This window comes from Musca autumnalis, unplaced genomic scaffold (genome assembly GCF_047663935.1).
Source record: "Musca autumnalis isolate F117 unplaced genomic scaffold, ASM4766393v1 scaffold_5, whole genome shotgun sequence".
Lineage (NCBI taxonomy): Eukaryota > Metazoa > Arthropoda > Insecta > Diptera > Muscidae > Musca > Musca autumnalis.
In genome coordinates this window covers 18,502,469-18,518,741 of record NW_027412088.1, presented here as the reverse complement: position 1 = coordinate 18,518,741, position 16,273 = coordinate 18,502,469, and the positions used below count along the sequence as shown (strand labels likewise).

The 16,273-nt window shown below is 36.4% G+C and overlaps 2 protein-coding genes across 2 annotated transcripts; both read left to right on the top strand.

Moving 5' to 3' along the window:
* Positions 1-4,894: 4,894 nt before the first annotated feature.
* On the top strand, positions 4,895-6,042 carry san (Probable N-acetyltransferase san). The gene is made up of 3 exons (XM_073991981.1): positions 4,895-5,070; positions 5,200-5,523; positions 5,602-6,042. The coding sequence occupies exons 1-3, from the start codon at positions 5,063-5,065 to the stop codon at positions 5,801-5,803; spliced, it is 534 nt and encodes a 177-aa protein (XP_073848082.1). The 5' UTR covers positions 4,895-5,062; the 3' UTR covers positions 5,804-6,042.
* A 3,122-nt stretch (positions 6,043-9,164) lies between these two features.
* eEFSec (eukaryotic translation elongation factor, selenocysteine-specific) lies at positions 9,165-15,814 on the top strand. Its single transcript, XM_073991980.1, has 3 exons — positions 9,165-9,593; positions 9,644-10,015; positions 14,873-15,814. Exons 1-3 carry the CDS (start codon positions 9,320-9,322, stop codon positions 15,799-15,801), a joined length of 1,575 nt encoding a protein of 524 aa, XP_073848081.1. The 5' UTR covers positions 9,165-9,319; the 3' UTR covers positions 15,802-15,814.
* Positions 15,815-16,273: the final 459 nt, after the last annotated feature.

The window sequence follows — 16,273 nt, the reverse complement described above, 5'->3', positions numbered from 1 at the left end:
GTCAGGGTGAAAAATTAATTCAAATTAGGACATTTTTAATGCAAATTAACTCTGCCCTCTGTCTAGGGTATTATTAAATTGCTATAGTGGGAAACTCGATTTAGAACCCCTATAAAATGGGAAAGTTTTTAATGCAATTTTGAGCGTGTGGCATAAGACTGAAGGCCTGGGTACATAAGCTGCCTTGCCTGATTGCCTTGCTTTACTGCTTCATTTCTGGCATAATAAACATAAAAGAATAAAGGAAGCCGAGCAAATTTTGAACTAGGTTGCCCTTTTCTTTTTTATTCTTTTATCAGAAGTAAGTAAGGTAAGCAGGCAAAGCAGGGGCTGGATTCTTGTTTTATGAAAATTTGAAATGAAATATTTTTTCCTTTATACAATTTTTCATTTGACATTTATTTCCTTTATAAAAGTTTTCATTTCAAATTTTCAAGAACAAGAATTGAGCCCCAACTTATGTACCCAGGGGCTCAATTCTGTTTCTATGAAAATGTGAAGTGAAAACTTTTATAAAGCCTTTACCTAATTAACTGCGTGTTGCGTGTGCGTTCAAAAATACAAAAACAAAATACATGTATTTCAAATTGAAAACAAAAACAAATACATGTATTTTGTTTTTGTATTTTTGAACGCACACGCAACGCGCAGTTAATTAGGTAAAGGCTTAAAGGAGAAAACTATCAAATGAAAAAATTATAAAGGAAATATTTTTTAATTTCAAATTTTCATAGAACAGGGGCTCAATTCTCTTTCTATGAAAATGTGAAATGAAAACTTTTATAATGGAGAAAACTATCAAATGAAAAATATTATAAAGGAAATATTTTTCATTTCAAATTTTCATAGAACAGGAATCCAGTCCCAGGAATCCAGTCCCAGGCCTTTACAAATGAAAATATTTGGTAAAGGTGCCATTAGACCTCTGTTTTTCGTATGTTCTGTATCTGTTTTTCAGATCGGTAATGGGTACTTCACACGTATGTTATTTTATATATATGTGTTGTTGTTGTCACTTTGCAAATACATTTTGTACATATATAAAAAGTGACAACACTCAGCAAAAATTTTTGGAAGTTGTGCAATTGTCGATGGTCAGACTAGCACGATTTCAACATGGCGACGTCAAGTTTATAGGCGAGGGGTATGAAGTAGTGAAACCCATGTACATGGTTTTCTGTGTTTGTTATGTTGCCTCTTCTTGTTTTTCGTTGCAAGATTTTTCTTCCATTTTCTTTCATTTTTATTTTCTCAAGCAAACGTTAACAACAAAACAAACATAAAAAAGATTTAATAAAAACATTTAATTAATGAAATAGTGAAAATTTAACTATTAATATTAATTTAATTATTAGTGTTAATAATTTTGTGTTGTTTTTTGGTTTATTTATGTCTTTTTTGTTTTTATTGGTATGAGAAACACAACAAACGCGAATGGTAAAATAAAGAGGACACGCAAAAATCTAAAATTTCACGTTATCGTGTGTGGACACTAACGAAACTTTAAAAGAAACTTTAACGAAATTGGTTTCAAGAAACCTTGCTAGTCTGACCATCGACATTGGAGTTATGATTTCACAACATCTTTCGATGTAGTCCAACAGGGTTATGAAAAATGCACTCCATAACATACATTCTATAAGCATACATTGTATAGATCCCTACAGAAAAAACCAGTTGGTTGATCCCTACACATTTCTTCAAAAAACAAACAAGAGTGTATGCATTTCGGAGAGATTGTTATAAAATAAAGAAATAAAAACTGAAGTTTCGAACATTTTTGCTGCAATTGACGAGACCGAAATTGTTAATGGAGTGAAGTGCAGTTGGAGTCTATGTCGATATCTGAACTAGCGATGGGAAAGCAACATAAAGAACCTTTAGGATTATGAAGCAAAATCAGATGCGCTTGGATTAAGTGGAGAACGTAGAAAGTAAACTTAAATGTGATTGAATTTAATGGAAACTTTTTTAATTTGTGTTTATATAATAAATTTCTTTGTATTATTGTTTTGCACAAATAATAAATGCATTTTATTTATTCTGTGATATTTCGCAATGGCTTGCATTTTCATTGCATCTTTATACTATGTTTACATTTGCGAAATCCACTCGATTTCATCTGTCAATTCCTTTGTGTACACGTCAAATGAAAACTCATCTGAAATCGATTGGATTTCATTTGACGTTTGAGCAATGGAATTGACAGCTGAAATCGAGTGGATTTCATAAATGTAAACATAGTATTAGACTGACTAAAAATGCAATCCGAAGAGTGCATTTAAATTCAATCCAAAACACTACATCAAAAGCTGTGATTTGGATCGAAAATGGAGTGCATCCTAGTTGTGTGCTGTGGAAAATTCATAGGTAAATGTAAAATTCATAGGTAAATGTACTGTACAGATGTAGTGATTCAACTGCATTCGCTGATGCAAACTTTTTGCTGGGTTTATTTATGTTGTAACAACGAAAAAGAGAAACAAACCACAGCAAAGCTGGCGTGCGAGAAAGCCCATCAATGCTAACATTACAGCCCAGGGGCTCAATTCTGTTTCTATGAAAATGTAAAATGAAAACTTTTATAATGAAGAAAACTGTCAAATGAAAAAAATTATAAAGGAAATATTTTTCATTTCAAATTTTCATAGAACAAGAATACTGTCCCAGTTCAGTCAGCTGGGTATTGCTGTTACCTTTTATTGTTCTACCATGAATCGCAGGCATGGCACAATTACCAAGGTAGTGGGAACACACCAGCTGTTCGAATATGAAGTGTCAAATCCCTGTATAAAAAAATATTTTTGAGTTTGTCTTCGGACGGCTCACAGCACAGACATAATTTTATATTGAATTCACGCCTACGGGCTTAAAAAAATTGACAAAATGGCGGTGTTAAGTTCTCGCTTGGCAGCCCACGTGTTTTAATTACCAAGGATTTATTCCTAAATATACGATTTCTTCGCAGAAGAAGACTTCGTAGCTTCCAAGTGCTATAAAGCCGACTTTTACAAAATTCACTTAACTATTATATAAAACAACGACAATTCGTAAAGAAATAAAATCCGATCGGATTAACAAATAAAAGTAGACAAGGTCTACATAATTGGTGATGGCTTTAAACTCCCGCACAACTAGGAAGTAGGCCAAGGAGTATTATCTCTTAATATTAATTCGGAAAAAAAAAATATTTTTGTTGTAATTTTCCCAACAACATAAAGAAAATTTTGAAATAACATATTACAAATATGTCGATGCCACTACCTGGTCGATATGCCTTGATCGCAGGGCTAAATTTTAAGTCTGTCTGGTTACTTTCCCAGCAAGAATTTTCCAGCAGAACTTTCTCAGAGAGTAAGGGGTTTTTATTCTCTTTTGCTAGAAAATTGTACAAAGTAAACAGACACCTTCCCAGCAAAAACCAGCAAGCAATCAACTGGCTTGCCAAAACAGAACAATTTGTCCTCCAATAAAGGCAGCAAACAAGTTGTATTTGATTAAAAAAAAAAGAAAATGAAACAAAAAAAGTATTTTTCCACTTTACAAATTTGTTCTCCATAAAAAATACAATAATGTCATGTTCACACGAGCGATTCAATTACGTTGTTCGCCTGTCGAACGACGTACACGAATTAACCCGTTTCCACGACACCATTCGTAATTAACAGAAACATAAACAAAATTTCCCTTCATTTTTGTTTCCTTGTTTTCATGAAAATTTGAACCGAAAACACATAAAATATACATTAAATGAATAGAAAAAGCAATAGACTTTCCTTCAAATGTATGTATCTTCTATATTTACTAGGCGTTTACACACAGACAGTATTGGCAAGACAATAGCTAAGTTACAAACCATTTTCACCAATACATTCATATTTTTCTCTACACATATTTAAAAATGTATCAATGTATTTGTGAAAAAGGTTTGTATTTTTGCTATTGTCTTGCCAATACTGGCATTTGTAAACGCAGGGTAACTACACACATTTCATTCATTTTTTCCATAAATTCTGAATAATTTTGTATTTTCAATATACTTTTATATGTTTCTATTTTCAAAAATAAAGAGAGAGAGGCATGTCAAAAAAATATTTGTGTATACAGACTTTCAGTTATTTGTTTCCTTTTTGTTTCTGATTTTTTACGCGATTTTGAACTAATGGACAAGAAATATTAGTGGAATTAAGAAGGAAACACAACCATCTTCCTTCTGCATCTATATAAATGGCCTGTTCCCGAACTTTATAAAGTGGTAAAAGTCGTAAAAGTTGTAAAAGTCGTAAACGATTTTCATATAAATTTTGTGTACGGGAACGCAAAATGTGTAAAAGTGGTAAAAATTGTAAAAACTTTTTAGTTCTGGAACAGAGCTAGACATGTCATAATTATTTTTTTCGGTAAATTTTCTCATTTGTTGGGGATGGGACATACTTATTCGTCGTTCAGAGAGTATTTCTAATCGAATAACGTAGAAAAATCGTAGTTCGTTCATAGAATTTTGTGTGGCGAAATAAGTAATTTATTCGTAGTTATGGGTCGAACAACGAATAGAGAACGAACGACGTACCGTGGAAACGGGCTATAAGACTACGTTATTTCCACAAAAAATTGTTTTTAATTTTCGCAGACATAAATCAACAACAAATTAAAAACAGATGATTGATTGTTTTCAGGAAGAAGAAGAAGAATTGCTAGTTGCTGCTAGAAGAAAATTTTCCAGCAAGAATTTGCAAACTCTCAGTGAAAGACCTGTCAAAATGTTGTTAACAGACGACTTCCATCAACAATTGGTACAAATTGTTACAAATTTTAGGGTAACCTGACCGACATTTTTTCATAATTAAAAGTCGACTTTAATTTTTAGGCTTTTCCACCAAAAAGTCGACTAATCGATTAATCAAAAGTCGACCTACCTATCCCTAAGTCCAACAATTGACGTCCGAAAAAAAACATTTTCAAGGGCGGCAATAGTGTTGTTTTGCTAAAACTTTTTAGAGATAAATAAAATTGTTATTAATAAAATTGATTCAATTGTTATATACAACAAGTCACATACAAAATGACCAGGTAAAGTGTTGCTGTTGTTGTGGAATCATGCTTTCTGCGGTCGGTCTTTCTTGCACCACAGAATGTTTTGTTTGTATTCTCGTTCTAACCTCGAAATTTTATGTTCTCCTTGCGTGCAAAATGTTACAGAGCTAGCATCGAATTGGGAGATGTTACTCCCCACAATATTAAACAATTGAAAAAACTCAATACTGTGGTGTTTCCCGTATCCTACAATGACAAATTCTATGTTGATGTTTTGGAAGCTGGAGAGTTAGCAAAACTGGCCTATTACAATGATATTGTTGTTGGAGCAGTGTGTTGTCGCATCGATACATCGGAAAATCAAAGACGTCTGTATATCATGACTTTGGGTTGTTTATCACCCTATCGTAGACTGGGTATCGGCACCGTAATGTTCCAGCATATCTTAAACTATGTGGAGAAGGATGGTAATTTCGATAGCATATTCTTGTAAGTGCCAACGAACAAACTTGGCGTTGCCGCCATTAAACTGAGTTAGTAATTTGTTGTATGTTTTTTTTTTTGCAGGCATGTCCAAGTTAATAACGATAGTGCTATAGAATTTTATAAAAAATTTGGTTTCGAAATTGTGGAAACTAAGGAACACTATTACAGGCGCATTGAGCCAGCCGATGCTCATGTTTTGCAAAAGACACTGCGTAAAACTGCTCCAGATGCCAATCAAACAAATTGTAATGGCCAAACTGAGAAAAGAGAGAAAAAGGCTTAAATGTCCATTGCCACCGATCTGCTGGGGTTATTGAAATACTAGAAAATGCGCGTTTGCATGCGAACCTAGACGCATTATTCATTATTCCCACACCACACTCATACACAAACTAAACACACACCGATTGGAAATCATTGATCATAATTTATATTTGTAAACCCAACACATGGAACAATTTGCTAAATGGACTCGCGTTACAATAAAAAAAAGTGACACATTTTATGTTAGGATATTTAAAATGTTTCTGTTTTTATAATTATGTTTATTCTATAATTACTTGGGTTTCTGGTTTTTGTCCATCGTTTTCAAATCCACTTAGATATTTAAATTGTAAGTCAAATAAGTCGGTTTTTGTAGATCCATATCTCTTGAAGTATGGACTTCCCCCAGATAAAAGAAATTGTGTTTAGGACAATAACCCGTATCTCTGTGGTTATCATAAGGCCAAAATTAAGACTTTCCACCTATAGGCTACGCGAACGAAATTTTCTTATCAATTATAAGCTTGTCCTCGCTATCGGATGGGGATTTAAGACTTGCACGGCTACTCAATTTTTTGGAACTTTGAAGGTCTATGTCTCGGAAAGTATGGACTTCCCATAGAAATATATTGTTGTATTCAGGACAATGAGACTTATTTATACAAAATAAGAAAAGAATATCGTCACCATAAATGCCCGAAGACGTAACCGACATGAAAATCGAAATTCGATTTTTGACGTAATCTGATACACAAAGCTAAAATACATGCTCTGGCAAAATTTCAAATTTCTATGTTCAAAAACAACGATATTATTCAAGAAATGACATTTCGGAAAATGGGATAATATTGCGGATTTTGCTGTAATGGAGGATCTCAAAACTAAGCAATTCAGCGGTTTTGGTTTCACTACTTATTCCCCTTCGTATATGATCGATAATATCCCATATACTCGCCTTCATAAGATTAATATTCGGTAAAACAGTTTTTAATTTTATAATCAGGGCAATCATGAATAAAAATTTCCGTGAGGAATTTTTTCCCTTTCCTCAATTTCAGCATTTTTTTCCATATTTATGTCTAACAGGAGAATATTTTTTGTCGATTCAGTGAGAATATTGCATAATTAAGCGACTTCAGTAGTTTCCAATGTTTCAAAATATTGATTTTAAAAGAATTTCACTTTTTAAAATTATTTTCCGTGCGGAAAATTCCGAGGGAAATTTTCATGATTGCTCTGAATGTTTTTTGCTTCTCCTGTAAAGTTTTGGTTTTGTGGGTTACGTCTTCGGGCATTTATGGTGACGATGTGGAGAACTTAAGCCGAAAACGCATTTAATGTTTGAGTAAAGGGCATAAATTTAATACATATCGCTCATTTACTCATTCCCGTTCTCGAGAATGTCATTGGTATTTGCGGAACTTTCAAGGAACATGTTTCCGGAAGTATGGACTTGTGAAAGACAAAATGTATATCATTATACTCAGGGTCACAAGGGCTATATGTAGTATATATATCAAGATCCGGGACCGGGTCCTAAACTCGTCTTGTTCCATTTTTTTTTTAATTTTCGGCCAAAATAGAGTTGTGCTACCATGGTACAATAATACAGGTAGCATTATCAAGCCAGCTGATGGTAACATAATGTGTCAATTGCATTGAATTGATGTCAAATTTTGACATCTTATGTTACCAACAATTGCTGATGCGGCTACCTGTGTATTTGTACCATGTGTGCTACTTACGTGACCTTGTAAATAGATCTTGAACAGACAAAATTTTCCTAATCCTGCGTTTACACAGGACAGTTGAGTTCGTGTATTGATTGTCAAAAACCTGATTGCAAACATGTTTTTGGTAATCGGTTAGGCGGCCATCAGACCTCCTGCTTTTTCACATGTACGTTGTCACTTTGGGTATACTAATATACAGAACAGCTGATGTCATACATGTGAAAAAGCAAATGGTCTGATGACGGCCTTAGCTGGAAGAGTATTCAATTTGCTTCCTTTTACTAGAAACAGCCAAAACTTTACTCAAACGTTGATTGTGTTTTTAGCTTTATGTCGATATGAACCCACTGGGTTTGAAATGTCTATTCCATAGCACGAACGTCAAATAAATCCTCATTAAGAAGGTTAACCCGCCAAAAAGCTCTAATGCAAACGCCGTTGTAAAGTCTGAACATATGGGTTAATTCTGCTAACTTATTGAATATGTCCCAATTTACATTAGGCGAGTTTACTTGCGGCAATTGTCAGTTTGTGGATGACAGAGGGTGTTGAGAGGCAAAGGGTTACCATATAGCTCACCTCTCTCTCCATCAAACTGACAATTGCCGCAAGTAAACTCGCCTCCTAAGTCCCAATTTACATTAGGCGAGTTTACTTGCGGCAATTGTCAGTTTGATGGAAAGAGAGGTGAGGTATATGGTAACCCTTTGCCTCTCAACGCCCTCTCTCACCCACAAACTGACAATTGCCGCAAGTAAACTCGCCTAATGTAAAGTGGGACTAATGTAAATTGGGACTATACCTTGAAAATATTTTTTTCCAAGGCACTTTTATATAAGGTAGATGCATGAATTACAACAACTAACAAATTTACAAAAGCTACATTGTTGTTATTGAAAATTTAATATCAAAGAAAATATTGAATAATAGGGTTGTCCATGGCAGAACTACCAGGTAGTGGTATCACACCAGCTGATCGAATATGAAAAGTCAAATCCCTTTATAAAAAATTATTTTTGTTGTAATTTCCCCAACAACATAAAGAAAGTTTTGACATAACATATTCAAAATTTTACGATGCCGCTACCTGGTAGTTCTGCCATGGGGTTGTCCTAAAAATTTTCTTAGGAAAAACATAAATACATTTTGAAAATGCTCTAAAATAGAATAAAAATGTAAATATAACGCATAACTTTCTTAGGTCATTGCTATTATATGTTTGAGATGAAAAGAAGTATTTTATGGTAGCAAATTTCGAAGTTCTAAATTTCATGACCCTATTACATTTTGAAGACCAAATTTACAAAAAAGTAAAAATACAGCTGATTGTCACTTCTACCTTCTTTAAATGTGCTTTGAACAAAACCACCTTTCATTTTGGAATGTGTTTGCCCTACTTTGTAACAGCTGTTCGAGAAACTTATGTCAATTTTTATATCCTTAAGCCCTCGGCACATACAGTCCGTTTAGTGACACGTTGTGACACACGTTGTCCCAAAAAAAGTTAAATTATGTTTAACTTTAATGCGTCAGCCATATTGTTGTTTTTCAAAAAACTTCATGTGGTTGTTGTACCGCAACGCACAACGCACCGTATGTGCCGAGCGCTTTACATATTTAGTTCTCGATTTTTAAAGCCCTCTGAAATCGAAATTCGATTTTTAGAGCTCTATATTCGCACTTTTTGTTTTGGTTCCGAGTTTTTATCGCGTTCCTTACTATTTACACTTCTTTCGTTTCAGTTCCGCGCCGGTTGTATTAGGATATCGAATCGAGGAGCTGGATTCCAAGTCAAATAAATAATGACAGTAAAAAACTTTAATATTGGAATACTGGGTCATGTTGATTCTGGGAAAACATCCTTGGCCAAAGTTTTAAGTAAAGTACAAAGTACAGCCGCCTTTGATAAGTCAAACCAATCGCAAGAAAGGGGTATAACATTGGACTTGGGGTTTAGTGCACTCATAATCGAAGCTCCCAAAAAAATCAGGCAGGAGAATACAAATATTGAAAAACTCCAGCTAACATTTGTAGATTGTCCGGGCCATGCAAGTTTGATAAGGACCATTATAGGAGGTGGGTATCAAGAAATACATGAGTTTATAGTTTAATTAATTTTGTAATAGGTGCCCAAATTATTGACATGATGATCTTGGTCATCGATGCTCAAAAAGGAATACAAACTCAAACCGCAGAATGCATTGTAATTGGAGAACTTCTGAAACGGAAACTAATAGTTGTGATTAATAAGATTGATATGCTTGAGGCTGGTGCCAAACGAGAAGTTGCACTCAAGAAACTTGATATGAAATTAAGAAAAGCTTTATCCACAACATCGTTTGGTGATACGTTTCCTATTTACCATGTTTCCGCCCTGAGCGGAGAGGGTATACCGGAATTCTTAAAAGGCATCGAGAATAATGTATTTTTGCCACAACGTCCTCAAGATCAGCCATTTTTAATGTATGTGGATCATTGTTTTTCAATTAAGGGCCAAGGTAAGCTATTATTTTCTCTATCTTTCTAGATACTAGTACATTTTCGTAATCTTTATCTTCAATGAAATGAAATGAAATGAGAAAAAATATCCTTGAATAAGAGGAGATACCAAATATCAAGTCAATATATGCAAATGTAATAAGAGAATCCTTTAAGTTAACAATAGGGCTGTTTATTCAAAGAATTCCATTTATGGATATCTCTATTGATAGCAGAAGACTTCCATTTGAAAACTTATTTTGTCTATAGAATGCCATTTAAGAAGGAAGTTACAACCCCAAAGCGTACAAAAAACCAGCTTCAGAAGTCCACGTAGTTCAAGTTCTCGTCTAAAACGTTGGCTCATCTTGTAGCTGAGTTATAGAACAGGAGAGTTTGGGCCACTTAGCTTATTATAGGTTTGTCTAAAGCCTTTTAAAGTACCAAGTACCTGCGATAGAACTTGAAAACTTCGGATTTTGTGACAGCCAGTGAGTGAAATAATCGCATGTTTCCTTTTCTTTTAGTCTGGTTCTGGTTCAAGCTCCGCGTCTAATAATGTGCTGATTTCCACGAGCTGTGACCACAAAACTTAGCTCAAATCCGGCAGCGGGTTCTTTTTTATTGGATTGACCCTAAACCGTAGTGTTTCGACCAGTGGCTGCCAGTCCAGCATCAATACTATATTTCTACGTAGGTTTCTATGCTGCAACAATAAGAACAAATTCTAGCTGAATAGGCTTATAGGGCAAATATGCTGCCTCGTCGTTTGTCCAACAAGAATTGTGGCGACAGATCATCCAGAATTTAGTTAAGCCAAAACTCTTGAAACTTTGTGGAGGCAAATGCCGTTTTAAAGCTAAGATAGGTCGAGGGTATATAATATGCATCATCAAAATAATGGTTTAAGACCCCAAGTGTGTTTGGACGAAATGTGTTTCAGACGATTTGAAGTCGATTTAGCTGTGGCCATCCATTGTTGTTGTAACATTGTTTGTTATTATGTTTGTATGTTCGTTCTTCTGTTCAATTTGGCTATGGGTCTATCTCCAGTTCCAGGAAAGTGGCTGCTTCGATGGGATGTAACCACAGATCCACTGGAGTTAGATGAGTAGGTTTGGCTGGGCAGTTGAAAAGGTGTTTTGTGTCGTGCGGGCCCATGCCACGCATACTGGGCAGATGTCTTGCACGGCGCGGTCGATTTCCGCCCAATAAGAATTTAGGCGACTGCAATATTCCGAGCGTAGTTGAGCCAAAACTACTCTAGTTTGTCGTGGCAGCTGACGCTCCTCAGCTGCAATAGATGGGGGATGTATTTCGAGGACTTTATTCACACTATAATTGCTTAAGGCCTTGGCAACTGCTTCCGTGTGAATACTATTTAAACCTGCTTGATACGCTTGTTGATCTAGGGGTTCTCTCCTGTATCGTTGGACCTCTCCCTCTAGAGCATGGATATTCGTTCTGATCTGCCTGTATGTGTCGGGCCTACCCACAAGATGGTGATTGGGATGGTCCACACGGTAACATCCAAGCAGGTACCAAACAGGTATTACGATGCTCAATGTCCTCAAACAGCGTGGAGTGCCTGACTGTATCAAAGGCTTTTGATAAGTCAAGCGCCACCATCACTGTTCTATCGCACGGCCGTCTCTGGTTGAGTCCTTGACTAATATGTGTGGTAATGGCGTGCAGAGCAGTTATCGTGCTGTGCTGCTTACGGAATCCATGCTGATGATCGGCAACTTGATAGCTATTTCTGATACTGGGGAGGACTAAGGCCTCAAGGGTCTTTGCTACGGGCGACAAAAGCGAAATCGGCCTGTACGATTCCCCTTTTCTGGCATCATAGCAGGGCTTCCGTAGTGGGACCACCCTGCCCAGACTTCGGGAACAATGAGGGTGGCTAGCGACAAGTTGAGAACTTTGATGAGATACTCCACTCCCGGCTCATCCAGCTGCTTCAGCATTACCATGGAGATTCCATCAGGGCCAACTCTTTGGATGATTTAGCGTTCCTGATGGCATTCGCAACATCATCCATTGTAAACTGTGGTGGTTCCTCCTCGGCAGGAAGAGATCTGATGCGACGTAATACTCTTCTCTTTGCCCTGTCACTCTCGGGGTGCTCGACAAACTGTCGATTGAAAAACTTGCGCACCTCTTCGGGTCAGTCCACGTAACGTCGCCGAACGTGACTGAGTTCCTATCTTCCCTTTTTCCTGGGTTCGAGAGTGACTTAATCGTTGCCCACAATTCACTTATACCGGCTCCAATGTTGTAACTCTTCAGTTGATTTAACCACTTGTTCCGCTTATGCTCGCCGACCAGCCTGTTAACTTCCAGTGTCAGCTCCCTGACTCTGGGGTCATTGGGGTTGGTTAGGCGAAGCTCATCACGCTCATTTGCTAATCCCGTCGCCTCTGCTGGGAAGTATGGTCTTACTTCGGGTATTCGACCAGCAGGGATATGGCGAGCGGCTGCAGCAGTGATGATGTCTCGGAACGTCATTTCCGCTACCCGAACATCAGAAGGATTGGGCAGTTCTCTGAAGCGGTGATTGGTGAACTCTCTGAAACCCGGCCAATCAGCTTTCTTATGATTGACGAATGTGTGGCGTTCAGAGGTAATGAAATCGGGTGGTCTGCTAATGGAGACAATTATGGGGAGATGGTCTGATCCAAGAGAAATGACGGGTTACCAGCTAACGTCATTTGTCAGACCAGGTGACAGGATGGTTATGTCTGGCGAGCTGTGACACTCTCCTCTAATTCTGGTAGGGGCGTCCTCTAATGGAGACAATTATGGGGAGATGGTCTGATCCAAGAGAAATGACGGGTTACCAGCTAACGTCATTTGTCAGACCAGGTGACAGGATGGTTATGCCTGGCGAGCTGTGACACTCTCCTCTAATTCTGGTAGGGGCGTCCTCATTGACCGTGCAAAAAGTAGAGCTGTCAATCTGTTCAACCAGCGCTGTACCTCTCTGGTCGTTTCCGAGGGCCGAATGCCACATCTCATGATGCGCATTAAAGTCTCCCAGGACTAGACGATTATGACCTTCCAAAAGCGGGCTAATGTTAGGCACGTAATCTGAGATACAGCTTTTTCTCGGCGGGATGTATACGTTTAGCAACTCTATCTCGGCATATCCACACCTGACTGCTACCCATATGTGTCCATCCGTCTGTCTGGCTGGAGAGCATGACAACTCTCGAACGGGTTAACCGATTTGGTCCAAAATTTGGTTTTCGTAATATTTTGTCCAAACATAATTTAGCTTCCAAAATGGGCCATATAGGTCCACTTCAAAGTTCAATTGTTTTCGCAAAAATTATGGTCACAATAACACTCGAATGGATTAACCGCTTTGGTCCATACTTTACAGATCTTTATACTTCTACATGATACAGACCAAATTCGAATATGGATAAAGTCGACTCCTAAGGGTACCTCTCACACAAAATTTCGGATAATTGCAGTTTAAAACCTCCTTTTTTGTAAAATTGGTATTTGCTGCCCCCATTACGACGGTGCAAGTTTTTTTGGGGCAAGTTCATACTACCTGAGAAAATAGAAAGCTGTAAAAAATCCGCTAAGGCACCATTCGTAGCTGCTGAAGCGCACAATCAGGTATGTGATGGAAATCGATTTCGAGTTCAAAACGAGTCAAAAACGACTGTAGGTGTGATGCATGTACATTTTCCGACATCGAATTGTTTTCGATATCGGTTTCATATTCCATTTTGTTCTATGGAAAAATTGATCAAAAAGACGTGTGATGCAATTCGATAATCGTTTATTTTTCTCGTTTTGAAAACGGTCATATTTTTGTGGTCGATTTATAAACGATGTAATGAATTATGATATTTTTTTAGGAAAAGAAGCTTGAAATTTAAACACGGATATAGAATAGATAAATTTACAATTATTCGCCTTATATTTAGTATATTTTGTTAAGAAAATATTTGATATTTCGATAAAAAAAAAAACACGGATCAAAAAATCTACTTTGAACATGTTTCTTTCCTCTAGATTAGTGAAGACATCCGCTAAATATGTTGTTTGCACTGTTTGTAAAGTTCTCCTCATGTAATTGGACAAGAATTTCCACACTAAAACTCCATATAGGCCAATTTAAACAAGAACACAAATTTATTTTATTTGTTTAAATTTTTTCGGCTTTTGCCATCGCCAAGACTAAAAAGGTGTTTTTTATTTCTATTTTTCTTCTTAGGGTTCACCAATCCGTTTTTTGTTTGTGGGAATTTAATGAAATTGAAACAACGTGGAATTGAAATTCGATGCGGATCCCATCACATCTAAAACCAATTCACTCGTTTTGGGCAAATCGTTTTCATTGCAAATCGATTCGAAATTCATCACATACCTGAATAACTCTAAAACTGATAAACCAATTCGATCCATAATTTGGCAGTCGCCTTAAATCATGTTCTAAAATGGGTACCTTTGGGTACCTCCCCCAACAAAAGTTGAAAACTTTTGGCTAAAAGGGTGCGACGATAACTCTCTTGGCCCATACTTTGCACAGCGTGATATTTTTTAAGACATAGATCAGGTTATAGTATTGCATACCGTAATATTTCTTCGAGTATTAGATAAAATTCGAAGGTGGTGTTAATAGGTCCACCCCTTGCGGTATCTCCCTTGCCTTTTAACTTTTGACTTATCTCTCTCTCTAGGTCACAGGGATCTATTTGCATCCTTTTGCAATTACGTCATAATACTCCGCCATTACTTGACGTTTGTATTTTTTTTGACATCATTACATTCATCATTTACGCAACTCTTCTAAAAAACTAAGAAAATAAACTCGAAAGTTATAGAATTTACATTGTGCAATCTTTCTTGTGTAGGCACAATCTGTACAGGAACCATAATTCAGGGATGTCTGCGTGTTAACGACTCCATAGACATACCGAAGATCAAAGAACAACGTAAAGTTAAGTCCATACAAATGTTTCGCCGGCCTGTACAAAATGCAGAAATGGGCGATCGTGTTGGAATTTGTGTTACTCAATTCAGTGCCAAAACAATGGAACGTGGCGTTATCTGTCAACTAGGTTATATGCAAATAATCTATGCCGCACTCATACAATTTCATCCCATACAATTCTATAAGTTTGCCATAAAATCAAAAAGTAAATTACACATAAGTGTTGGACATGAAACAGTTATGGCCCATATCACTCTATTCAAAGCTAATCAAACGACGACATCTTCTTTTGACACTTCATTGGAATATGTGTATATTGATGAGTTGGCTGTGGATGAGATAAAAGAAACGAAAGATGCTATCTATTGCCTTCTGGAATTTGAAACTCCCATTTATGCCACCAAGGATTCTCTATTGATTGCTTCAAAATTGGATTTGGATATTCATAGCAATTGTTGTCGTTTAGCTTTTTGGGGTAACATAGAATGGTATACAAATTCAAGTAATTATGCCAAAGAACAATTGACAACATGGAAAGTATTTAAGACGAAGGAAAAACGTGGAAATGTTCAAAGATTGGTCAATGATCAGGAGATTATTGTCCAGAATCTATTCAAAAAGGAATCAAATCGTGAAATATATATTGGCAAAAAGATACAACTGTCAACTGGTGAATGTGGACAAATTGAAAGCACATTTGGTCAAACTTCAAAAGTGAAGATCACTTTTAGAGATGCTCTAAAAGAAGACACCCTAAAATTGTTAAAAGAGGGGAAGTTTAATGATATTATTGTAGTACTTAGATATAAGAAATATGTATATAATAAAAATTTGGGTATAATACAATAAAATGAAAACAAAACATGCTTAGTTTTATTTATGCGAAAGAAAAAAACCCCAGAGTGTAGTTTTATTTATGCGGGCGTTGAGAAGTAATTATGCTTGAGCCGTGAAGTGAGATGTAAAGTGTGTCTCAGAACATACCCGTATTGTGTGTTGTCGTTGGGTTAAAATAAAAAATAAAACTTTACAAATTCAAAAATTTATAAGCACCAATTACAGCCTAAAAATATACAACATTTTTTAAGGAATAGGTCTGTTATTGCGCTGCCTAAGCATTCCTAGAAAGTTAATATGTTCCAGACAGTTGTTTATTTAAGGTTTCGACTATCAAAATGTTGTAAACGTCGAAAACCTTATATACTTGTATAGAAATCAGTAAACGTCTTTTTTATATATGTATATTAATTCCTTTATCTGTCTCTCCATGTATCAGATGCGTGACTTTTATTATACCATCGTACGGATCCACAACATAGAG

Excerpts from the sequence above, each read along its gene's own strand:
- eEFSec (XM_073991980.1), top strand. The coding sequence starts at position 9,320 with ATGACAGTAAAAAACTTTAATATTGGAATACTGGGTCATGTTGATTCT. Across the intron at positions 9,594-9,643 it reads GATAAGGACCATTATAGGAG|GTGCCCAAATTATTGACATG; the intron begins GTGGGTATCAAG and ends ATTTTGTAATAG. Across the intron at positions 10,016-14,872 it reads TTTTTCAATTAAGGGCCAAG|GCACAATCTGTACAGGAACC; the intron begins GTAAGCTATTAT and ends TTTCTTGTGTAG.
- san (XM_073991981.1), top strand. Across the intron at positions 5,524-5,601 it reads AATTTCGATAGCATATTCTT|GCATGTCCAAGTTAATAACG; the intron begins GTAAGTGCCAAC and ends TTTTTTTTGCAG.